Raw genomic sequence first — 25426 nt, forward strand, 5'->3', positions numbered from 1 at the left:
TAGCTTTACTTCTTCATTTCATATACTGGACACTCATAAGGTGTGATCTGTTAATTATTTTTATAATTAAGGCAACAAGAGCAGCTCTGGCTGCAGAAGAGTCAAAGATTGAGAGGCTGAAGGCTCAGCTTAAGGAACTGCTACGGTTTTCCCAAGATGTGCAGCCGCACGCTGAGAGTGTTGTCTCTGCAATACACCAGTATCAAAGGTACTGGGAAGTCTGATTATGGTGGGCAGGTGGGGGAAATCGCTGAGAGATTGTCAGGGTCCTAAGAAAAAAGTAATATGCCATCCAATTGTAGGTGATGGGTAGGAAAAAAAAGCTTTGGCAAATTACATCCGCCTCCATGTTTCAGTAAGGCTGTAATTTTAGCCATTTGCTAGGAGCTGGAGGCTCCTGGTCATTCTCAAGCAATGATCTTACATCATTAATGTTGTGTATGGTTTGAAGAAAATTAGATTGTCGGCAGCTAATTTGATCTAATTAGCATTTTATAATAATAATTTATGTATTTTGCTTGCCTTTCATGCCAGCAACTAGAAAATCAGGACAGGAGCTGTGGTAGTAAACGGTTCAGAAGAATTATGGCCCTCCCTTGCTGGGTTTGTTGCGGTGACTCACCAGCCTTAGCAATTACTTGGCAGAGCTTATTCCCCTTCTCCTGGCAGCTTATATGCCTGTTCCTGTTTTCAACTTGCCTTGGGTTGGAAACTCTGAAAGTTTAGCCTCTCCCAGACTTCAGTGTTTCCGTTTCCAGGCTGCCTGGAATCAGGAAGTAAAGAAGCCGCAGCAAATTTTGCAAACTAGAAGAAAGGATCATTTTTTTTAAGGGAAAAAAAGAAGGTCAGTTCTTTTCCTGTATCCCAGCTTATTTCCCTCTGTGCACAGTATGCTGTCCTGCTGGAAGGGTTATAGGTCATTGTGGGAAAGGATTTCAGGTTTGAAACTAGCAAGTAAACAATGCTGAAAGAGGAGCAAAGAAGGCAGGGGACTTGCTCTGAGTAGAAAATGGCTCCTTTGCCAGCTTCTCTCCGCTTCTTTGGGAAGTCTGGCAGCTTCCCACTGAGCCTGGCAGGGGCAGCAGAGCAAATGGCAGAGGACGTGTAAAGTCAGAACTTTCTATTTGCGGAGCTTTCGGCCTCTGCAAACTTGCCTTTGTTTAGCCCCGTCGTGGCCCAGTGACACAGGTGAGATTGCTGTTTCTGTTTGTATAGAAAGGCACTACTGATCCTGAGTGGCATTGCTCTCACCTGCCTGCCTTGGGAGTGTGCAAGATACTGTTCCCCCATGAACATAAAGTGTGGGTTGCATTTTGCCATGTCAGGCAGGATTCTGCAAACTGGGAGGTCAGGCAAGCTGAGAAAAACAGGAGGCAGCTTCATGGGGTGTGTCACTGCTGGGCCTTGTCACTCCTGTGTTTGGGATAATCCTTTTTAAGAGAAGCCTGGATATCCATTGAAGATTTGCTGATTTTTTTTTTTCCAGTAATAGAGCTTTGTATGTACGTGGATACATATACATAAATGCAAAGCTTTTTTTTTTTTTTTATCAGGATCACCTGTATATACAATATAAATTTGAGTGGTTCTGCAAAATTTTAAAGAATTGTATCTGAAATAAAAATGTATTTTTCACTTCTTGTGTTAAAATAAGGTTATCAAAGTATTTTTAATGCAATTTTTTAAAGAAATAAAACCTTGTTTTTTACAGGCAACTGCAGTTACATTCTAGAAACTCATGACTTGTTCCTCCCCTCAGCCAGTGAGACTGCTCTGATGATGTGATTTGTTAAATCACACTGGTGACTGCAGCCAAGAAAGATCACATACGAGGGGACACTGCTGGCTACTAGAAAAGAAAAGTAGCTCCTGATACACAGTTGCACAAAAGACAAATGTGTCCTAAATAACAGCATCTAAATAAAGTTTTGTCAGATGTCTCTGACTGACAGAGCAGCTGTTGGTATGCAACACCAGGCTCAGGCAGTAAAACAGACTGAGGCTTTTGTGCTGTATGTGGCTTACACCCGAGTGTTGTGTTAATTCATGCCTTGAAGAATAGAATGTTTGGGCTTGGATTTCTTCATAATCCTTCTCTTGGTTGTCACTTTATCCTTACAGTGTTAGAGGCAAGACTTCTAAAATGAGCACTGATACAGAAACCCAACTGAGGAGACTCATCCAAAATCCCCTGCAAAGTTTTGAACAGTGGAAGCCATCGGTCCAGATGCTCCTGGAGACTCCAGAGCCAGAACTGGCTCACATTGAGGTAGCAAAGCATTGCTGAGTTCAGAAATGTGGCTTTGACCAAGCCTGCATACAGCTGCCAGGCAGCAGCAGCTGGAAGGTCCTGCCAGTGTGGCAGGAAAACCCACAGTAGGGATGGAGGTCCTTACTTAGCTCCAGCTATAGCACACTGTCTTATTTTCTGCCCTCCACTTGGTTAACTGGAGTTGTCTGCTGAGTAGGCTGCATAAAGGGCTGGAAATCTTTAACAATGATGATAATATTGTTTAGCATTAGCCCTGATCTCCCTGGATGAGAAGTTTGTGGACTCTGTTAAAGAATTACGTGGTGATACAGACATGGGATTAAAACAGACAATTTGTACTTGTGCCCAGCAAGGTGTGTTTGTTATTTTGTCATCCCTGTGATCTCCAGAATAAATGTGTCCATGAACAGGGATGGAATTTATCCTCAGGATGAGCATACAAGCTGTCCTTTCTGTTGGTTGCTTAGACCTCTCCTCTGCACAGACAACTCTTTCTGTAGCATAGCTTATCTCTCTTTTTGTTCACAAAATGGATGCAGCCCTGGTGCCTTTAACATTATCAGGAAGATTTAACTGGGCACTGTCCAGGTACCTTCTGTTACCCCTTGGCCCAGCATGCTGTTTTCACCTGACTTTGTCACTGCTTCGGTTGTGTGACTTGTGTGAGAATAATATGGTTATATGATTTTTTTTTTTTTAATGATCTCACTGGAAGAACTTTTCTCTTTCAGGCTGCTTTAGCTGAAAGCTCCCAGTTCAAAGAGAAGTTGATGACAGTACAGCTAAAGAAAGATTTGTTAAACAATGTCCTTGGTGAGGAAAAAGCAGAGTCTTTCCTTCAAGAAGTTGCTGAAGCTTCAAAGGAGAGAGAAATTCTACACAAAAGTCTGCTGCAAAGCAAGAGCAAACTCCAGGTGAACTACAAAATCCATATGCTATCTTTGCCTGTGATAAAGATCAAGTCTTTACTAAACCAGTTTTATACATATGAATTCAGTACTAATCCCTTTTCCTAGGTTAATCAAATATTCAAATAGATTTGTGGTCTGTTGCATAGTGTAGCTCAGTGTTTGTTCTGAATGTGAAGCAGATATTGACAAAAGATAATGCCAAGGGGATTATATGTTGAATGCTGGACCGGTTTTCTTATTTCTCTATCTAGAATTTGATATTGCAACATAAGAACTTTGATGCTGGTTTCGCACCATTGCAGAAGAAATTATCTGCCATCAAAGCCAAATTAGATCTGGAGAAGGAGCCACGGCCTGACCTCTTGGGGAAAAAGACACAACTCCAGAGACTCCAGGTACATTGCAGTTTTGTTAGGCCATGTTATCCTCAGCTAACTGTGGTTCCTGTTTGTTCATATTTTATTAGCATTGAGAATTCAATACCTTTTTCCTTGATTGTGTGTTGGATAATTTCATTTGGTCCAGTTTATAGCATGAGTGAATGAAATTAAAGCAGCGCAGATGAAGCACTGGCAAACTGAGCTTGAGGGAAGGAAGAAGCAGCTGGAAGCTGTTGGTGGTACACCTTCTTGGGCTAGTTTAATTGCTAAAATGTGTTCTAACACTTCCCACTGGCAGTGAAACTGCACAAGATGGATTAGTTCAGGTTAACTTCTTTAAAAGAGTTTCCACTGTTCTTTTTGTATCCTCCTTATTCTGCTCTTTACCTTGTCACGTAGCTGTGACACATGCTGGATTTACTCCACAGGCTGATTCAGCTGTCCAAAATAAGAAAAAAAAATAACAGAAAAAGATTTTGTGATTAGTGTTTTGGACTGGTTCAGCAAAGGGTCCAACATGTGGTAGAGCCTGTTCCAGGCATACAGTGGGATTACATACCTGGGAGAGGGGAGAGAAGAGCAGGAGCAGAAGGGAGAGGGGATGTGACTGCCATGGTGAGCTCTGACTGTTCAGCTGTCCTGTGACACTTCATCCTTGGTGATCACAGGGGTGTTATCACCATAGTTCTGTGCTGGTTATACTATGGCTCCTTTGGCACTTCTCAGCAGCTTGTCTTCTTTGTCATCTCCTGGTAACATCTAAAGGACATCCAACTATTTTTTTAAGAAACGTTTACTCCTAGGCATTGGAATAATTAATTTTCTTAATGACAGTGGCTGTTGCTGGGTTTTTTTGTCCTCACACTGTCAAACAAAGCTACTTTTGGCATATGTTTGTGAAAGTTCATGCCATACCTAGCACACTACACATATGGAATCTGTCTTTTCCTCTGCAGATGATCCAAGATGACTTGGCAGAGCTTGCAGTTCACATGGAGGAGGTAGAGAAGCTTGTTCAGTCAAATACCACGCACAGGCATGAAATGAACCAACTTTCATCTGACTTTCAGGCCCTGAAGAGATCACTGGAGGTAACATAAGGAAGCTTTTAGTTGCCTGGGGAGTTGTCAGTTGCTTCTATTTAAAAATATTTTTAAAAATCTTTGGGCATATAATATTACATGCTTTGAGTTACAGATATTTTCATTGCAGGGGAAGAAGGCACTGAATTCTTATGACTTTGATAACTCTTCCAGAATTCTCTGATTATCTCTAATGTGATTTCCCTTGGGGATAGGATGTCATCTACACAGATTTTATGTCTATATAAACTATTTTTGAAGTGTGCCTGAGATTTCTGACCAAAAGAACAAAGAACTCATATTATCATGGTGATGCTTGCACTTCACAGATTATGGGAGAAGGGTTTGTACCAAAGTGATTTTTATTCCTTTGTGACCTAAAAGTTAGTGAGAGAAAAGTGCTGCGATTGCTTTGTCCTGAGGCATTTTGTAGCTTGCAAACATACCTATAATATGACCTCCAGAGCCATTTCAGAAGAAGGGCTCATAAAGTTACCTTACCTGTGTAGTTCACTATAAAATTACGTGTGTTAAAGTGTTACCTGAGTATGCACCGTGGAATTCTAGTTTCAACCTCAATCATCTCATTTATTGCTGAACTGAACTTTTGCCACACAGGTCTGTACAGTCATTTCTGATTCAGGGAGTGTAAGATGTATTTGATATTGAATGAGGTAGAAAAACCCCAGACATGTATATTCTCTATTCCCTTTCAGCTGAGAAGGAAGGGAGCTATTCTAGTTCTTAATACCCCCCCGTGTGGTTGAATTCAGGCCTGCAGGAGCTTGGAGGTGTTTCCACACCACTGATGCTAAAAGAATAGGGGTTTTGTCTCTCACTAATAACTGTTTTTTCCTTTTTGCCCATGAGGTTCTGTGCCCATCATAGCATTACAGTCCGAAAACAAAGTGGTTTTTGTCTGTCTTTTGTTGCTAACATCTTTTTATCATTTGTAGATGATGGTACAGCAGAGTGAAGACCACGTTCAGAAGCATTGGGCATATAATGACAAACTGTCTGACCTCCAGCAGTGGATCTCAGTAACCAGGGAGAAGATTGACTCCTGCCAGGATGCTGGTGGAGAGCAGAACATGGAGGGCAGGCTGGAAGACCTGGAGGTGAGAAAAGCATCTTAGTTTAAGATGTTAAGTATTCACTTTGCAGCATTCAGACATTAACATTGGGGATTTCTAGTGAGGATTTCCTGGTTTGGGAGGGTAATGATGTGGGTTTCTCCTTCAGTAACTGTTAGTTTCTGTTGCCTCTCTGCTTTGTCCTGTGCTGTGAGATGTGGGGCCATGTAACAGACAAGAGCAGTGAAAACGAGTAAGTGTAGGGATGGATAAAATATTGTCCAGGGATAGGTGGTCTGTTCCTGTCAGGGTTCTCTCTGAACAATACCTGCCTTTGCCTGTGTATACTCAATATATATATTGAACATTCCTGCCCTTTTAGCTGGCCTTCTACTTGGTGAACTGAGCTGTTCCAAAGCCACCAGCTTTTCCCTGGGTAGCAGCACTTTGCATCCTAAATTCACTCTAGCAGGATACTTCAGCTGGCAGCTGTTGCCTTTGTAGGGGTGACCAAAATCTTTCATGGGAAGGCTGCAAAAGGAGGTGTGTTGACAGCTTGCACCCTCAAAGTTTTCCTATCAGTTCTTTGACCCGTTGGCTCTTTAGAAGCATCCACAGCATTTTTTTTCCCACTAGGTATGTTCTAGCTAGTGCTAACAAAACCAGCATAGTCCTAGACTGAACATGGCCTTCAGTCTGACACAGCCTCAGCTCTACCCAGGATACCTAGGAGTAATTGTCTGGGCTTTGCATTTCAGAGATTGCTAGCTGAGTTTCCAGATAAGGAGATCCAGCTGCACCTTGTAGAAGCTCATGGCCAGTTGGTCATGGAGAATTCTTCTGCAGAGGAGACTGCCCATGTCCAGGCAGAGCTGGATCAGCTGAAGGAGTCATGGAAATCACTGAAGGAGATGGCAACTGGGTAAGTGTTCATGCAGGTCTTCCTCATGTCCCTTCAGGGAGGTTCTCTTTACTGCAACAAGAACAGGCACACTTGAGGCTTTACGCTCTGTGCTATGAGAGTGAGAAGCCATACCATAATGCTAGAAGCAAGATGGGATTTTATTTGTTTGTAAACTGAAAATTGTTTCTTTTAAGAAAACCTTTTTAAGACCCTGTGAATCTCAGTGTCTGTAATTCTTTACCTCATGTCAGAGTAGGCAGCATTGTATGACCTGGCTCACTCCTGTACTGCCAGTCTGTGTCAGAGGAAATATGGCATAAACTGAGTGACTCTGGTGTTCTGTCTCATCTTCCTGTTCTCCTTGGAGATGCCTCCAAGGAGGGTGTATCTGCAATGGGATTTGTGCCTTTTGCCAACCTGCAGAAGTATAAGTAGAGTTAAAAATTTTCTCTTTAGCTGGGAAATTAAGACTTAATTTATTTTGCCTCCACTGTGCAATGTTGAAATGCTGCTTATATTTGCTAGCCTATGTTAATATTTAATGATGTGCTGCATATATGATTGCATTCATGCATGCTGTCAGAATAGGCACAAAAATTAAATTACAAAATCGAGGAAGGCTTGATTGTACTGCCTCCTGTAACCAGAAAGAAAAGTATATTGCCAAGGTAATTCCCTTAAATAAAAGAAAACAAACCACTTGGAAATGTCAGAGCTAGAGTCCTGGTGCAGCTATGAGACAGTCTGATTTGGAATAACTTCAATAGCAATAGTATTATTAGTATTAATAATGACATAATTATAACAACAATAGTGCTGTTTTCCCAGAGCTGTCTCCCATAGCCCCAGTCAAAATCTGGATGTCCACTGCACTGATATCTCTGGTTTTGTGTTTTCAAGCCTCCTCAAAAAGTGGCAGTCAGGTAGACCAGTGGGTGACAAGAAGAAGAAAAGAGCATTCGTGGACAGCAGATGGATGTCTAGACCTGCTTTCCACCTTTTTGATGCTGATCCCAACCACAAGCAGGTGAGATGGGGCAGTGTGTCTGCCTTCATATCAGCTTCACAAGAGCAATTTCATTGCCTTCGTCTGATATTGTGGGTTACAAAGTTGGAGGTTAAGATTTCACAATCAGGCCTTCAGAGGAAACATCTGACATAACACTAAGGGCTTTTTTGTTCCTGTTGTTCTGTATCCTAGGAGAAGATGGGAGAAGAGCAAAGTACAAGCAGCCACTCGAAGCTCCTACATGACTTTGAAGAGTGGCTACGAGGAGAAAACACCAAACTGACCAAAATTCTTGCTGGGACTCCATTGTCCACAGAGGAAATTAAGGCACACCAGAGCAAACTTGAGGTTAGTTTTCAGGGTGTGAATGAGAAAAATTTTGCAATAAGTGTGAATTCTTTCAGAATTAAAAAACCCCAAACAACAACAACAACAAAACCCAAAAACACTCCACCTACCAACCAAAAACCCACCACCAAAAAACCCCCAAAAATCCTCAGGAACATATAGACAAAAAATTCAAACACTATGGTCTCTGCCTTATGAGACTCTAGAGTAGATGAAGCTCAGGGATTTAGGATGGATTTCATCCTTTCTACTAAGAAAAGTCTGGAAGGGAAGGGAGCATCTGGCATTTAACTGTTGGGCTGGACATTTGCAGTGTGGTATGGCAAAGATGTTTATTAAAAGAAGCTGATTAAAATCAGTGTCAAATCAGTATTTGGTCTCACTCTTCCTGTTGAGCATAACCAAATGGCAATTTGTTAGATTTGTTGGATTGTTAGAAACTAAACACAGAAGTATCTGAGGCTACAGGAGTCCTGCAGGTGAGTTTCATATAATTTCAGGCCAAAAAAGCATTAACAAAAATAGATGTACTATTGCATAACCACTGTTTTTTCAAATGCTGATTTAAAAAGTGGGGCTTCCCTGCATCCTGAATTGCTGCTGACCCTTGTCTTTGCCTTTAGGAGCTGCAGTCTCGTGTGCCTCATGGTCAGCAGCTCTTTGAGGACCTCCTTTATCTTCATCCTGTGGTTGGAAATGCTGAAGACCTGGAGGACCTGCGATACCGATGGATGCTCTACAAATCTAAGCTGAGAGAGTCCCTGAGTTCACCTGAGGTAGGTGACAACACACAGTCCACAGCTGCTGAGCTCTGCCATTTCTCTTTCAGCTTGCTTCACATTGCTAGTCTCACTTCAACAGGATACTCTTAATGAAGAGTTTTGTGCTTTTTCCCACTGTAAGCTATGCTCAAAATATTTTTTTGAGATGGAAGTTTCAAAGTAGAGTAATAAATGGCAAAGAGACATGCAGCTGGGGACTGAGAGGTGTATGTGTGTGAATACTTTGGATATGTGCCTGGTTCTGGGCACAAGGATTTCTATTTTTTGCCCTTTCTGCACACAACATTCTCCATAGACGTTTTTTTTGACAGTTCCTACAGTAAGTGGGTATTCACTGTTCATTTTTTGTGTCTCCTGCTGTGAGACAGAATAGTCACTGACTGAAAGATTCAAAGTGTGCACAAAAGGACCTCTAGTCCCTTTTGAAACTCTCTTTATAGGCTAATGATTTGCAATGAAATTAAGAGAAGGCATTTTAATGCAAAAACCAAATTATTAAAGAAGTTACTGAGTTCTTATATATAAGACATGCTAAGGATGGCAGAATTCATGATCATATATGAGATATTCCAGGGCATGTTAAAGATATTTCCATGTTCTTAGCATAAACATATATAATTATTAATTAATATTTTTCTGGCTTAACTACTCACATTATCTGAGCAACTTTAAGACACCATAATCAAAGGATTAGAATTTGCAGGTTTGCATTTGGTTCTTTCTGTTTGTGAATGCTTTCAAAGATGTCTGAACTTGAACACCTAAAATTTGAGGCATTTTAAAATTTTCTACCTTGGGAAACCTTGTCTTGAAATCCAAAGGTTATTTAAAATATGAATCCTTTAAAATTCATGGAAGGTAAGCATGACTTCTGTTGATAAAGAGCATATTTCTTTGCTGGCCATTGGTTTTAATGATTCATGCTTTGTTAACCAAAACCTTCTGTAAGCATTAACATAGTCAATAGGTGTCAGTAAAGTCAAAGCTATTGCTGGGAGAAATGCTCATCTGATTCAAGCAGTCAAGAACCTAAAAACATGTCATCTTTCTGCCTAATGTTGTTAAAAAGCCCATTAAAAAAATCTCCTGCTGGTTCACTCTGTCCAGGTGACTATGAATTTGAAAGAAACATCCCCTGTGTGAATACTCATTTACAGGCTCCTCTGGGATCTTAAATTCATTCTTCGTTCTCTTTTCTTTTTTTTTTTCTTTTAAACAGAGTGCTGGATCTTTGGAGGAACCAGACAGAAAGGCAAGACAGTTTCTTATTATTAAGCTGAAAAAAATGTTTGACTAGACATTGTGTTGAAAATTATTTTAAACTTTTCTAAAGATTCCTGAAGTCAATTTGCTTATTAAGCACCACTCTTACAGAATTTGTAGATTTTCTCCAGATTTTAAAATGGAAAAATATTACGGAGTTTTTACTCTTGAATTAGGCTTGCTGTATCTCTAGAAGCTAAATATCTATCTCCTGGGAGAGGAGAGAAACTCAGTTTTTATATATCTACATGCTATATGAATTTAATTCATTTTTCAAAAGAGACTAAGGAAGAGCCAAAATCTCTCTCTAAAGGATTTAGTGGTTAAGTGCCTAAAATAATTTTGAAAATGGGACTTCAAATTCTTTAGACACTTGTGGAAAAAATGCTTTGGATCAATCAGCCCACCTTCTTTCTAATGCAGAAAGCCAGGGAAAGTCAAGAGATTTATCTAATGCTATTAGATTAAATCCTTATTCTAAGCAGCAGAATTCCTCCTGTAATGGATTTTCTTTTTGAAGTGCTGACATAAGAAACAGAAGCAGTACAGGAGATGATAAGGAGAAGCTAAAAGAAAACAAAATACTGCCAGTTTCTTATTAAACCAAGCAGCACTTCTTCTGATCCCATTTTCATAAAGTCAGCAAATTACTCTGTCACAGCCTGCTTTGTTTATGGACGCTGTTCTACTTTGTACTGTCATCTCACTTTCCATTTGTTTTTAGAAGGAATAGAATAAGGCTTTATTTGCTCAACACAAAGGAGAATGGATGAATAATGTGTTGCAGGATCATAATCACACAGTCATTTTAAGGCATATCAAACACTGGATTTCTCCTGTTGCAACACCTCTGTAGAAGAGATTCAAAGGGTGCAGTACCATGCACTTCAAGAATAGCCACAAATCAAGATTTTTCCTTATTCTGATGAGATACCCAAATGTGGAGTAACAGCTCCAACATTTCTACCCAGCAAAGTACAATTTTAAGGCAGTTTTCACACTTTCCTCCATAGTTTTGGCTGCAGTTCAGCCCCCCTGAAGACCCCCAAAGACTTTGTGTTCTTGCCTGTCTGGCTCAGCATTAATTGTTTCATTCAGTAAGGTCACCAGAATTTTTCAGGCTGGAAAAACATAATACTTGGTGTAGTATTGTATTTTAGTAGTGCTTCTTTTCCCTAGAAGAGGCTCACAGGGATATTCTGGAAGACTGACCAAGGAATTCTCTGATTTCATGTTGTTTGGTTGGGTCGAGCGGTTTGTAAGGAAAAACAAAACAAAAGCTTCAGGCATAAGCATGTGTCCACTACAGTTAGATGCCATTTTTAATTCATCTGCCTCACCTGCCTTGGGGTACATGGTATTTATTCACCCTTAAATTCTCTGAATTGGACTGAAGTGAGCAGTTAATTTTCAAAGATACTGGCTTAACATAATGGCAGACAGCAAACATTTGTCACTTAGGCCTACAGCAAGAGCACAAAAAAACCCCACTCTGAGTTTTTAATAGCTACTGAGCACAGAAAAACAGCTCAGGGTGGAAAGGACTGAAGAACTGAAATACTTCATAAGCATGAGGGAAATGGCTCCCATTGCACTAACAAGTGATTTGCAGTTTCCCTTCAGCCAGTACAGATGTTGCTGTTACTCATACCCTGCTCACTTCAGGGAGATTTTGCTGACCTCTGGGCTTTCATTCTCTATTTAAGCAGTATCACTACAAAAAGAATTCAAGTGCTGGAAGCAGAAGTGTCTTTTTTTTTCTTGTCTTTTTCTTTTTTTTTTTTTTTTCCATTCAGGTTTTATCAGGATCTGAGACAGTGTTGCCATAAGATTTTTGAGCACCACATAAGAGAGCCAGGAAATAATGCTGATCCCTTTTGGGTGTATCACTGTTTGGCCTAAGAAAAGAGGAAAACCAGGACAACTGCAGAATTCTAAGCTATGCAGTTTACTTTAAATTCAGATTTAACACCTAAAATGTGGGTAGACACTAAAGACAGATTAAGCAAAATATTTTTGTATGCATGAATATATTTTCAAAGCTATGGTATAGGAAGCTAACTACCTTGAAGAGAATGGCTGATCTCAGGAGTTGGTATCTGCACAAAGTGCATCACTGTGCTTGCAACATCCAGTGAGTTTGCATAAAATAGGATCAGGTTATCTCTAATTTGTCAGCTCCCTCATGCTCTTGAGTTACACAAAATCAGCAGAAGTGGCAGAAGTTGAGGTATTTTTGGACTGATCTCTGCTTTTTGCAGCACAAGGTCCCCAGTGACTCTGCTTGTCTCTCCTGTTTGAGCTGTGAGTATTTTGCAGCAGCAGCAGATCAGCCTGGAGAAGGGGAAGACCCAGCTGCACCCATTCTCATTCGATTGCCTTCTGATTTTATTCCATTTCTGGCCTACATGGCCAAATGTTGGGCAGAATAGAGCCTGCTCCGTATATAGTAATGTGCTTTTTTCCTGATCATTCATCCATTGCTGAGGACATGCCCCTGCCACTGGTGCCCTTAGGAGCAGAACAGCCTAATGATTGTGCTGTGAGGAACTTCTTGTTGATTAACAAAAAGCAGTTGCAGGAAATTGCACTGGCTGCAGTGAATTTTTAGCAGGTGCCACTGACAGCCAATGTAGATGGATATTTCTGCAGGGTACCTAGCACATTCAAGAACATAATCAAGCAAGTGCTCAATAATAACTATGATAAATGTTACTTTCAAAGGTTGGCTCCCAGCTACCTGAAAATATTCCCTGAGCATTCTTAGCATAAATAGGAAGTCGAAGGCTCATTACTTACAGGTCTAGGTAGGGTTGTATGATTTATTTTCTCAGGTGCTCAGAGTAATTACACTTCCTTGCTAAACAAACAATCTGGCTTTATTGTTTGTACAAACAAAATAATTAGAATTTGTTACGTCAGTGGTCAGCTAATTGCTTCCTTTGAAATTCTGCTAAGAGTAATCTCCTGTAACATACAGACAGAAGGAACATGTAATTTAATCTTATTTAGAGACACCATTGATCTGGAGTCAATCAAATTAATGCAGTCATTCAGGAAACTGCAAAGCAAGAGCTGCCACAGCTAGCCAGGAAGAAAGCAGTAATGTGGTCTGCTGTGCCCAAGTGCAGATATGATGGGAGTTCCTCATGGCAGAAAAGCACAGCGTTCTGTGTTAGTACCTGTGGTAGTGGTGCCTTTCTATTGAAAGTGTGGGGCCCATTTGTTTTCCTCAAACCCTGCTAGGTGCTAACCACTTGAAGTCTTATGTACAATTACAGTCTTAGTAAAATGAAAAACACTTATTAAAAGGTAACTTTTTGTCACTTTTCAATATCTGTTTTATAGATAAAGATAATATCTCTCTGTTAGTTTCTTTCATCACTGCCTATAAGCCTGGGCTTACCTGTTTTAGGGATTATACCATGACCCAAACACAGGATGAAGGGTATCTTAGCATTAAAAATTAGCAGATAAGATTTATTTTCTCCCTACAGTGATATTTGCTCAGAAAGGAAACTTAGTAGAAAAAGCCTCCAAAATTCCAGACTGTCCATTCCTAACTCAGACCCACTGTTAAGTATGCTGGGCCTGGCAGCAGCATCCCCTTTCTTTTCCAGCAAGCTCACAAGCTTCCCATCACATTACAGCACCTGCGAGACTCCCTGCCTGTGTGCTCTTATTTCTGTAGGTTTCATGTTGTTTTCCAATTTACATTACAGTGTCCTCAAATGTTAGATATCTGTGGCTCCTTGTTTGTTGTTGTCTGGTCCTGCCACACCTGAGCCTTGCCAGTGCCCTCTGCCTGCAGCTGTGCTGGTGCAAGGAGGCGATGTCCTGCTTCCCAAGATACCTGGTTCTTGCTTCCTTTTCATGCTCCTGTGGTATTAGGCATGTGGTTGGTGCTCCCTACTTTATGTGAAGAGATGTGTCCTTTAGCTGCCTGCCATGTTGTGAAGTATTTGCAGATTTTCACCGAGGAGTTAGCTTACAATGATTTTTCTCAGCAGATAAAATTTTATGTCCTTGCTGAAAGGTAAAGAGAGAACAAGAGAGATCTGCTGAGCAATTGCAAAATGCAACCAATTTCCAGTGTATAACTGAAAAAATGTTTTTAACACAACTGTAAAAGGCACTGTAAGAAAGACTCTTCTAATTGTCACCTCTAATTTTCATACCTATTATTAAAAGTAAGCCATCATTGTTTTTAAGTGTTGAAATAAAATGCAAATATATTCAAATGTATAGCGACTGCTGAAGTTTAAGGAAAGTTTGATCTTGACTTGAGAGAAGGCAAAGCAGTTGGAAACATATATTGTTGACATGATAAACCAGGTTTTGATGTCAATAATTTCTTCTACAAGTTCAAAAACATTTTGTTTTTCTTTCACTTTTTATTTTTTCTATGCTTATTTTTATTAGTTTATTTCAACTTGCAAGGATGAGTGGAAGTTGGAAATCGGGAAAAGTTGTTTTACTTGCCTGCCTTCCTGAATATAGAAGACTGAGGTCTTTTTCTGCTTGCTTAGTCTGGAGAATTATAGAAATTGGTTCTACATTAACAGACCAGGCTGTAGCTCTTGTCCTGTGATATGCCTCTCCTGGAAACATGTCGTGCTGTATATGCACACAGAAGATAACCTTTATAAATCCGCTTGTGTCACAGTAGCATATGGCACAGTGCCTAGTTCTAAGTGACTTTGCAGCAGAAATTCTGAAATATCCCCCATATGTGGCTGCTGAAACCTCAGATATGAACTGCTGGTTCTTCCTTGTTTTTTGTTTCATATAATGAAGCCTCCATCAAAGATTCTAGATCATCCCCCAGCCATGCTGAGGTACTCCAGACTCTTTCTTAAGGAAGAAAACAGTCTTTAATTTTCCTGTTTGCATGCATATGCTTGTGCACTAGAGAATTGAAAGGAACATTGAGGTTGCAGAGTCAAGGAATCTGAAGATGGAAAACATCAGAGCTAAAATTGCTTGTGTGTCTGTGTTAACCTCTCTTCAGCATTCTGGTTCATTCTGGTAGCTCTTTATGCAGAGGAGAATGATAAGCACAGGGATCAATGGGGTGCCAGGCCCCCCCCTTACTCATTCATCACAGCTGGTTGCCTACCCTGGGCAGTGTTTGCTTTTAGGAAAATATAGTTCTGAACTCAGTGTCTCACTGCGCTTTTGCAGAGGCCACATAACCTCTAATCAACAGAGGCTGATCTTAGTTCCTGCTGTGGTTTATAGGATTATGCTCAGTTCTGTGGTGACAGTACTACCCAACTCCCCTAAATCATTTCCTTCTTGAAAAGGCCAGCTGTGATTTGCAATGAGTTGTTTATCTTAGGAGAGGGAGACTCATGGCTCTGAGTTGAGAACTGATGAGAAGCCCAGCTCCAAACTATCTCACACTGAGGTAAAACAACAATTTGCTTTGATTTGAGAGAGCAGCCTGTGATCCCCCTAGAACTGATCTCCTCTTGTTGTCAATAACTTGACTCTGAGTGACAGCTGAGTGAGTACCCAGTGGGATCTCAAGGGGCAGACACAGGGCCCCTCAAAAGCAAAATGCCACTGATAAGGTAGCTGCTTCACCAAAATAAGTGCTGGTGCTTAATGCTCCTATCCAGGATGAAAGGAGTGAATAGCAAGCTGTTGTTTCAGCCTTCCTGGCAGCTCGATTTCTTCTCAGAGGAATAATGAAGTGGTAGAACCCTTACCTATGTAGGTGATCCTTTCCAAAGCCTCTCTATTCTTCCTGTTAAGTTCTTCCTCTGTCCCCATTGCTGTAGTTTGACCTTCCCACTGTGGAGGTAGGCCTGGATTCATCCTGCCTAGGCATTTAACTTAGGGTTTCACATCATCATGAATTGTGCTGAGAGTGTAGGTGATGGTTGTCTCTCCATCTCTTCTTGTAGAATGAACTAGGAACCAGGTTCAAAGCTAACACAAAGGATGTGTTCTTCATGCCAGATGGAGCTCCTTGCTAAAGAATATTGAGGACTTTGTATAGTTTGTGTAGGTTTAAGGCAAAATTGCACAAGTATCTGGAAGACAGATTCCCTGAATATTAAACAGATGAACAAGCCCTGTCAGGCTCAGGAAACTACCTGAACTGAAAGTAGCTGGAGGCTGAGAATATTAAGGAGAAATTATATATGCTTGCCTCACTACCTATGCATCTGTGCCAGCTGCTGTAGAAGAGAGGATACTTGGGCTGGGTGCAGCCCTGGCACAAAGTGAAATGGCTGCTGGTGTCTGTGTGCAGTGTCTGTAGGACACTAAGGCATTGCTCTCTTTGTCCCTAGGTAGAGCAGGAGCTTTCAGGCAGCAGTGCATTTCTCAGGAAATACTCTGAGGTAAGAGGAATATATCCAGACTAAATATTTTTTCTCTGCTGGATCACTGACTCAGTGGTGCAGGTATGATTTTTGTCAGGCACGCTGGTGACATACAAGCAGCAGCAAAGCCCTGCTAATGAGGCTGGTGTAAGATGCTATATTGCTCTGCTCTCTCAAATAGCTAGATTAACTGTGTGTTTTCTTATATCCTGGAATGTGGTCAATAGCAAACCGGGGGGGGACACTGATTTTCAGTAAAACACTTCAGCAACTTACACAGGAATATTATGTAGCAAGTTCTAAAGTGCTTTGCTGCTGTTTCCCATCCAAGTGATTTTTCACGGTGCGTTTGGTAAGGAGTTATTAACTGCAAACAGATTTAAGTTCTGAGGACTCCCTAGATCTAAACCAATGCTTGTCATTCAAATGCCCCAACATGAATCAAGTACAAATGTGAATGTTCACAGCCAGTGCAGTTCATTTGGAACAAGCATGCATTTAGCATTACACAAAACACAGCCATCCACCCCTTGACAGTCCTTGCTTGTCCTGGCATTTTGAGGGAGAAGGGGGAGGACATTTATTCTTGATGGTGAACTTTAGAAGTATATTTTCTTTTTAAATGCCAACCTATTCCTTTTCCATGTGTGTTTCAAAAATGTCTCTGACACTTTGGCTCAATACCCAGGTATTCCAGCTGTTATTCTAAGATGGTAGAAATTAAAATTCTGTTGACTTCACTGGAGCTTTGCCAATCTTTCTCAGAGGAAGATTTGATTTCAGAATATTTAGTGGAGCCTATATCTGACACATGCACTGCAGGCACTGTGGGTGCTGGGTGGTAGCTGTACTGATGCCAGTGGCTGGAGTGATTGGGAAAGGGAAATTCCACTGTGTAGCAAGGGTTGTGGTTCTAGCCTTCTCATCTTTCTCATCGTCAACCTTCCATCTCATATGGAAATGATATATTCAAACTGTCTCTTGCAAAGGTGGAACTGTGTTAGGCTGTCTTTTTCTAACCCTGAATGATGTGCTAAAGGGTTGGAAGTATGTCCTGACTCCAGGACACATTGATTCCAGTAGAGCAAAGGTTTGAGCCCTGGCCTCCTGAATTTGCTGTTGGTGCCATGGTCTCAGGTCAGCACATCCTGAAAGCATCTCTTTTTCACGTCACAGATGTAAAAAAATATCTTGGCTTAGTAAAATTGAGGTGCTATTTTTTCATACTCAGAAAGGTAGCCAGTGCCTCAAATTTTCCATGCTTTTTCCAGATGTATCATCTTTCCTATTAAAATTTACTGTGTTTCCTCCAGTTTTTTTTATCTTTTAACACCTCTCATAGTACTTCCACCAAAAAAAAAAAAAAATCTCCGATTGTTCCAGCAAGCAGAAAGCAATGGAGCTGGTGTAAGTTTCATGTCACAACAACTTGGGCATGTAACTAATGAATCCATTTGTAAGATACCTGCTGACCTCCACAGATGAGTAATTCCTGATCCTGACTTTATTTAGTTGTTCCTGTGCATAATCCCACTGCAGACACTGAAATTAATGATAAATCTCCTGTGGATTTCAGTGTGCGCAGGTTGAGGCCCTCATTTATTAAGGGTTTATCATTGCAAATTTGCTGAAAACACCAAACCCTCACAGCTCCTGTGGGCCTCATTTTCAGTCCTGCAGAGGCATCATAATACCATGTTTGCTATAGCTGAGTCATTCCCATGACAACAAATGGAGTCTAAAATACAAGATTCCGACCTTGCTGTGTGATCAAACGAAACAGAGAAGCTGGGCATGGAAGACAAATGTTCATTGAACACAAATACCTATAAACCCAGCAAGCAGGTGGGAGAGAAGCAGCAGATAAAGACAAAATATTTCTTCTTCTCTGAAGTTCTGCCCCAAGGTAACTGTCCCTCCACAGATTTTTCTAATCCTAGGATGTGCTATGGTTAGCCTGAGTATCCTCCTCTGCAGAATGCTCCGAGGAGAGCAAATGAGACCTTGTTAATAAATTCATTTTGCATTAATTCTTTGTGGAGGGTGCCCTGTGAAAAGCAATACTATTTTACAGCTTCTTCCAGTATATCTAAAAGCAAGGCACTTTGAGAAATGGGATGAGACTGAAATGGTATTTGAGTTGCATTAATAGTCTTTGTGATAGAAATCAAGGCAGAGTCAGTGAACTGCTCTGAATCAAATGCTGGATTGGTAGAAGAATCAGGGTAGAAAAACATTAATGGCTGACTGACAGTGTGGTCATCATAGGAAACCAGTGACAGATAGGATATCTGCTCCCTGGGCTGTGGCAGGAACAGAGACAAGGCACAACTGGAAACACACGTCCCACCAGTTCATGGGCAGAAAGATGTAACAGGAAGAGACGTGTTACAGCTGGCCTGGCACTGAAAGAATAGCTTCAGATTGAAGTAGCTTTCAAAACCAATTCAAAAGGATTGACAGCAGTAAAACAAAAGTTTTAGGTGTTGCTAGGAAAACTGGTGGTCCTCACAACTGTGTCAGTGAGAGGTGGACTTCTAAGTCCCAGTTTGAGTTTGTGAGAACATTTTTGAGGATTCCAGTTGTAATGAACTATTGAACAGTCATCCTCAGGGTCCTACCCAACAACATTGGCATTAAGACTTACTGTGCCTCAGTGGTAGGACAAGGACCATGGTTTGAATTGTTCCAATACAGAATTAATTCGAATTGGATCTTCCACTGACAGAACTACACCTGTCAATATCTGCAAAAAAACTTTCTCATATATTCTGGAATCTGTCTAGTGTCTTTGTCGTTATAGACAGGCACTCTGATGAATGTATTTGTCATATTGCTGCATATTATGGATGCACTGAAGAATAAAGAATGAGAAATCTTTGTCAGTAACAGAGCTGCAAAGGGCAGTGCACTGGCTTACACTGAACTCACCTAGAAGTGGCTGTTTCATGGCATTACAGAGCCAAGCCCAGAGCGCTCCCAACAAGAGCTGTGGCTGCTGCTCTTGAGCATAATGGATTTAGCAGTGACTGTAAATACAGATCACCAGAGAACTTACCCAGTGGTGCTCAAAGTCAGTCCCACTCACACCCTGGCATGTACACTTCATCCTCTGACAGTTCCAATGTCCAGGGATCTGAGTTTTCCTTGGCTTCAGTGAACAAATTACAACCCAGATACTGTGGGCCAGAAATGATAGAGCAAGCAGCTGTTGCTCTGCTGCCTCTACATCTGCCTGATGCAATGATTAAATCTCATCAGCCATTCAATATAATGGAAGCAAACCAAGTACAACAGAAGGATTTTGCAGCACAACTGTCTCATGATATGTAACTGCAGCTGTATATTTACCTTTGTAATTAATTCTGTAAGCATTTATATGGAGTTACAAGGGACTGAGTAATTTAGAAAGCAGTGGAAGAGATCATTAAAAAGAGAGAAAGGTATAATTGCTTTCTTCTACAATCAATCTCCTCCATATCTTCTCTGCTGATGTTTCCCATGGAGTATTTATGTTCATTATATTACCTTCTTACCAAAATTATCTCGTTTCATTTCCAGTGTGGGAAAAAGGCAACAGTGCTATAGCAGGACAAAGGAATTGCCTGTTAAACACCCCGTAGTGGGCAGAAGCTCTATTTTTGCTGTAGGACTGACATTGCCTGTGACTTCAACACGATAAGTTAATTTCCTTTTGTGGAAAACATGGGTCCCACTTCAGTGGATGTTCTGTACTGACATTTATGATGTGGGCTGGTACCTAATGTAGCTGATAAAGGACTGCATTTATGCTTGTTGTATAAATCCTTGTTTGATGAAATAAGTGGGTTATTGGGCCCTTGTTATCAGATTTCTTTTCAAGAGAGTTGATTTTTTTTTTCTGGAAACTTACACAGTTCGGCTCATTGGCAGGAGTTACCCAGGAAACTTGCCAGTGGAAATCTCCCTTCTTAATTAATCTTTTCTGAATTCTATAGCCACAGACATGCTAAACCAGATCAAGTTTATGAGCTTAACTGACCTACTCTAGGTTTGCACCAGCATAAAGAAAGGTGTAATGGGACTCCTTTGTGTGTGTCCCCCAGGGCTGCACAGAAATAGATGTGGCTTTAATGTCTCCTTCACTATTAGTGTTGTGTTTCTCTCATTCTTTTGGACCACATAAAGTTTTAAGCTGGGCCTGGTAATGTATAAGGTATACTGAGGTGGGCTGCACCTTTTTTCTCACCTCCAGTCTTGTAGACCCCAAAGCCAATGCATGGTGCTGCAGGGCAGATGACTCGGAGCTGATGAGCTCCAAATGAAGTTCCTTTGTGCTGGCAGAGAGCAGAAGCTGTTCCTCTCTTCCAGGCACCAGCACTATCATTTTACTGACTGGAGGGTAGCAAACACAGACCTTCTGTGCCATATGGTGGCTGTGAGGAGACCAGTTGTCAAATTGGGCATGAGCATGTGTAACCACCACTTTGTAACTGAAAAATGGGCTTGGAAACAATCATTTTCTTCTAGAAGGTCAGCAGTGTTTTCCTGCTAGAAAACAACAGTTTCCAGCAGGGAATTCTTGAAAGTAGTGAAATTTTCCTAAGTAGTGAATTCTCCTAAAAGACATAATTTAACTTCAGTCAGCCTCAGTGTGCCCAGCACCCAGGCTGGATCCTAGGCTAAGAACAACAGGGCTGTTCTGACTTCTCCCTGGCAGTTGGAGTTATTTGAAGCAGACCTGCCCAGTACTTTATCTTTCTGAGCTGCTCTTTGGTTTGTGTTTTGCAGAAGCGCTCTGGAGGCGTGTGCTCGTACCTGCATCGCGTGTGCCGGGCAGCGCTGCCGCTGCAGCTGCTGCTCCTGCTGCTCCTGCTCCTGGCCTTCCTCCTGCCCCTGGCAGAAGAGACCCACAGCTGCACGCTGGCCAACAACTTCGCTCGCTCCTTCAAGCTGATGCTGAGATACGAGGGCCCACCTCCAACATAAGCTCTTGGCATGGCACGAGGTGACGGGCAGAAGTGCAGGCTCCTTGTTTTTAATTGCAACTGTTGTAGATTTTAGGGTTTTTAACATGGCCATCATGCCAACTGGATAGATCACATAACTGCAACATATGATTAACCCATTTTAATCAGGTATTTGAGCAAAATTAATATTTTTACAAATTTTTTATTGTTGTATTTATAATATGTATATAGAGATTGTGTATGTGTATGTATGTACATATATATATGTATAAATGCGTATCTGTAATCAAACTAACAGCCACCATCCACTCATCCGCTGTTTAAGGATAGTTCTGCAATGTTTCTGCCATCTTTCAGCAAGCAATACTGAAGGGTGGTGTTGTGGGATTTTTCCCATCAAGTTCTTGTTTACAACACAAGTCAGAGCAAGTATGAGAACATGTCCTCATGCACCAGAGTGTAAACTGGAGAGCAGGCTTGGTAGAATCATGTTTGAATAGAGTGGTTGGCATTCAGCCCAAGGAAGATTTGGACTATTCTCTTTGAAATCTTGAGCTGTTTTTTCACTATCTGGATACAGGGATTGCAGAAGCTAATAGAAATGTTTCTACTGAGTTCAGTAGGAGTGGGAGTGCACCTCCTCTTGTTCTTATTTTTTACCAGATTTCTTTTCCAATTACTGTATTTTCCAGCCCACCTGAATCAGGAGAGGTGGAATACAGTGGGAAGAAAGCTAGAAAAAAAAAAGAATATATTTTTTTAGCATCTCTCCAGCAGGAGAACTTTTAAAATCAGGACATAATTTTATGAACAAATTTTTGAGCACTGAACAAAACCTTGTATCACCAATCTCGTCTATTAAAAAAGAATGGGTTTTTGTTAGGTTTTTTGTGTTTGTGGGGTTTTGTGGTTTGATTTGTTGGGTTTTTTACCTTATAAAGAGGCATTTGGTAACGGATTATAAAGCCTAAACAGTGGGATGCAGCCTGGTTCAGTGTCACTAAAGCAAAAGTTGGAAATACTTTAATAATACCACCCTGGGAAAAAAGATTCCTACCTAGTATTCTTTTGTATTAATGGTTTATGAAATTGTGTAAACTGATTGTATCAAAGACAGTCAAGCATACATTTCTATGTAATCTAAACTCTAAAATTACTGTCATTTATTTACCTAAACCTATGCCTGATTTATCAAATTTCTGAATGTACATTTTAACATTGCCTTTTAATGTAAAAACAATTCTCACTTCAGAGTGATGAAGCCATTCTTAGAGGTGTTTTACCTAATTGATTTCTGAGAGAAAAGGTATTTTCTAAAAATGTATGCTGTATCTGAGAGCTATCCCTTATTGTCTCATGGTTTTAGCCACAGTAGTAGTCACACACACACAAAAAAAAATTAACAGAAGAAACAGTTACTTTCCCTCTCCTGGCTATGTTGCAGGAGGAATTTCTCTTCTGCATATCAGTATGGAATCCTTGATGTTGTTTTCTGCTTAAGGTCTAAAATAATATCATAGCTGACAGTCACAGAAGGAAGGCACTTATTTAACAAAATCATTAAAATTCTGTTAAAGAAGCAAATGTGTAGAATCAGGAGGCATAACAGCACGGAGCTCAGTTTAGGATTAGGAAAGCAGGCAGTGTGGAAGAGGAGCAGCTAGACATAGAGAGGTGTCCATCAATTTGTAAAGCCCTAGAAAAGGGGTCACAATTAATACAGAGAACAAGAGTACAGGCTCTACAGAGGAAAAACTTCTCAGAATCTTTTTGGTTCCCCCTCCCTGCTGCAGTATTGGTACTACTGCATATTATACAGCTTTTCTTCGTTTTCAAGGATTAAAATGAGGTGAGTAATAGGGCATCTACCAGTGTTCTGAAGAGACTCTTCCACCACCAGGAATCTTCACTGTGTTCCTAATAATGTTTCTGACTATACTGGGATTGCTAGTGTTGGATTAAAATACTAAAAGTCTACCAAAAGTGTAAAGAAGAGTGGAAATTAAAGGAGAGACAGCAGGGGTGATGAAGTATCAGCCAAAGTGCAAGGGGAGCATGGAGCAGGAGCTGAGCTGATGTGGGTTAAAAACCTGACTGTCAGGAGAAAGCAGAAGAGCTTTCAGAGCAGGCAGAAGGCACTGGAAGCTGAAAGGTGAGGAGAGTGGAGGTGCTGATCAATAAGAGATTCACTTGAGGAAGCAAAGGAAGGCCTGTGATTTCTTTCATGAGGGAGCCAGATGGAGAGGAGATAGAGTTTGTTAGAGAATGAGGCATGTTAATTCCTTCTTTGCAACAATTCTTTCGGGTGGCAGAGGACATTCCTCCTCCTCTCCTGATCAGCTGTGCAAGTGCACATTCCTCTAAGAATTGCTGCCAGCCCTGGGGGAAGAAACCCCACACGAGGAGTTAATCATCACACACATCTCCATGTCAAATTAAGTCTCCCTTTAGAAAAGAAATAATGGGGGAAGAGGAGCAGAAACAAAACCTGATCTTTGTGGTTGTGGATGTGTGCAGGTGTGCACACACCTTTCTGTGACATTGCAATTCTCTGGGTTTTCCTGAGCTGTTCCAGGTGATGAATGTAAAATGCCACTGAGAAAGTAAAAATAACGAGGAATAATAAAGCTGCAAATAGAAATCAGTAGGGAGATAGAAAAGTTTTTTCCTGCAGAAGCACAGAATCTCATAACAGATTTCTTTCTGCCAAACCTTTCTGATCTGGGTGATTTGTATGGGCTCACAAATGCATTTGACACCATGGGAGTGTGTACCAGGGAGGAAAATATTCTGCACAGAGGATCTTACAAGAACAACTGCATCATCACCTTGATGTTTCACTGTTGTGGCAGGTTTGGGAAAAAAACCCAAACAACTAAATTAGGAACACACTTTTGCTGCTGGGTTTGCAATCAGTTTATTCTCTAAGTCCCCTGTCTGTAATCTTGGAAAGTTTTGCTTTAAATTTCAGTCAATCCATTCTCATTAACTTAAATAATCTGAATATCTCACAGAAGTGATGAATATTTCTACTTCTTTGCAATGAAAACTACCCAAAGCACAGGACTTTATTGCTCATATCACTGAAAACAGTTTAAGGCTTCCATAATGTCATTTACCTCACCTGTCTGAGGCAGGTGTGGGATTTTTTTGGCAAAGAAAGAAAGAAAAAAATTCACAAAAGTAAGTTTGAGCTGTAAATGTGAAATTTATAATTTACTTTCTTTTTTATTCTCTTGTGACTTTTTTCTTTTCTGAAAAGCTTGCAATACTTATTCCTGGAAGTGTGTGTAAATATTAATCAAGTCAATAATTGGAATAATGAAAACAAACTGCCCCGTCCAACTTCCAGGAAACTGTACAAAGCTCTGATTTCTCAAAACACAAACTAAATCATGCTGTTTTCAAACCAGTCCTTAAAATCTTGAGCACAGTTCCTCATCTTTGCTCACAGATGATTTGGTGGTTATATGCTCACTTTTGTGCCTCTAAAATCCCCAGCTCATACATCTCTGACATCCAGATGTAACTGAGATGTGTTATAGCTCAGGTTCAGACTGGGGCCACTGCCTTAAGCCTTCCCTTGCCAAAACATGGGATGCACAGAGCCCTGGATGTGTCTGCAGCTGAGGACTTTCACTGTTTTGCCCCAATCCAGACACAGCCATGGTCAAAGGGTGCTAAAGCCCTCTAAAACATGTTGAGTGTGTTTGAGGCTGTGAGTGGTTTGAGCACCTGGCCTACACTCTGTGCAGACCCCCAGCCTGTTCACAGAGCTCTGCCCAAGCTCCTGCCTGCACTGCAGGACCCAGGAGCTGCTTGACCACATTGATGACCCTGCAGTGCTGAAGGCAAAATCCTGCACTCCATTGCCCGTGCATTACAGACACTGCCCAAAGGCACACTTCCAACCCAACCTTTGGCATGAAAGCAAGCCTCATTTGTAAACTGTAATTGATTCTGAAGCCTGATGCTTTCCAGAGAATTTTCCATGGCAGCAATACATCGAGGTTGAAAATTGCTATTGTGCCCCATGTCTATTAACAGCCCTTTCTCTGATTTCAGCCAGCAATTTAAATGATATTAAATATTATTTATATATGCCTTCTCCAGCAATC

General features: G+C 40.9%; 1 protein-coding gene across 1 annotated transcript in view; it reads left to right on the forward strand.

Moving 5' to 3' along the window:
- Nucleotides 1–24184, forward strand: part of SYNE3 (spectrin repeat containing nuclear envelope family member 3) — a 57013-nt gene extending 32829 nt beyond the window's left edge. Inside the window, exons 7-19 of the mRNA XM_033062452.2 lie at nt 72–208; nt 2122–2269; nt 3004–3186; nt 3435–3578; nt 4520–4654; nt 5602–5763; nt 6477–6640; nt 7523–7649; nt 7824–7979; nt 8603–8755; nt 9981–10009; nt 17585–17594; nt 21130–24184. Of these exons, the coding sequence (XP_032918343.1) occupies nt 72–208; nt 2122–2269; nt 3004–3186; nt 3435–3578; nt 4520–4654; nt 5602–5763; nt 6477–6640; nt 7523–7649; nt 7824–7979; nt 8603–8755; nt 9981–10009; nt 17585–17594; nt 21130–21327 (1746 nt within the window). The 3' untranslated portion in view covers nt 21328–24184. The remainder of the gene's footprint in view (nt 1–71; nt 209–2121; nt 2270–3003; nt 3187–3434; nt 3579–4519; nt 4655–5601; nt 5764–6476; nt 6641–7522; nt 7650–7823; nt 7980–8602; nt 8756–9980; nt 10010–17584; nt 17595–21129) is intronic.
- The last annotated feature ends 1242 nt before the right edge of the window (nt 24185–25426 follow it).

The sequence above is a fragment of the Catharus ustulatus genome, chromosome 6 (assembly GCF_009819885.2).
Source record: "Catharus ustulatus isolate bCatUst1 chromosome 6, bCatUst1.pri.v2, whole genome shotgun sequence".
Classification (NCBI taxonomy): Eukaryota; Metazoa; Chordata; class Aves; order Passeriformes; family Turdidae; genus Catharus; species Catharus ustulatus.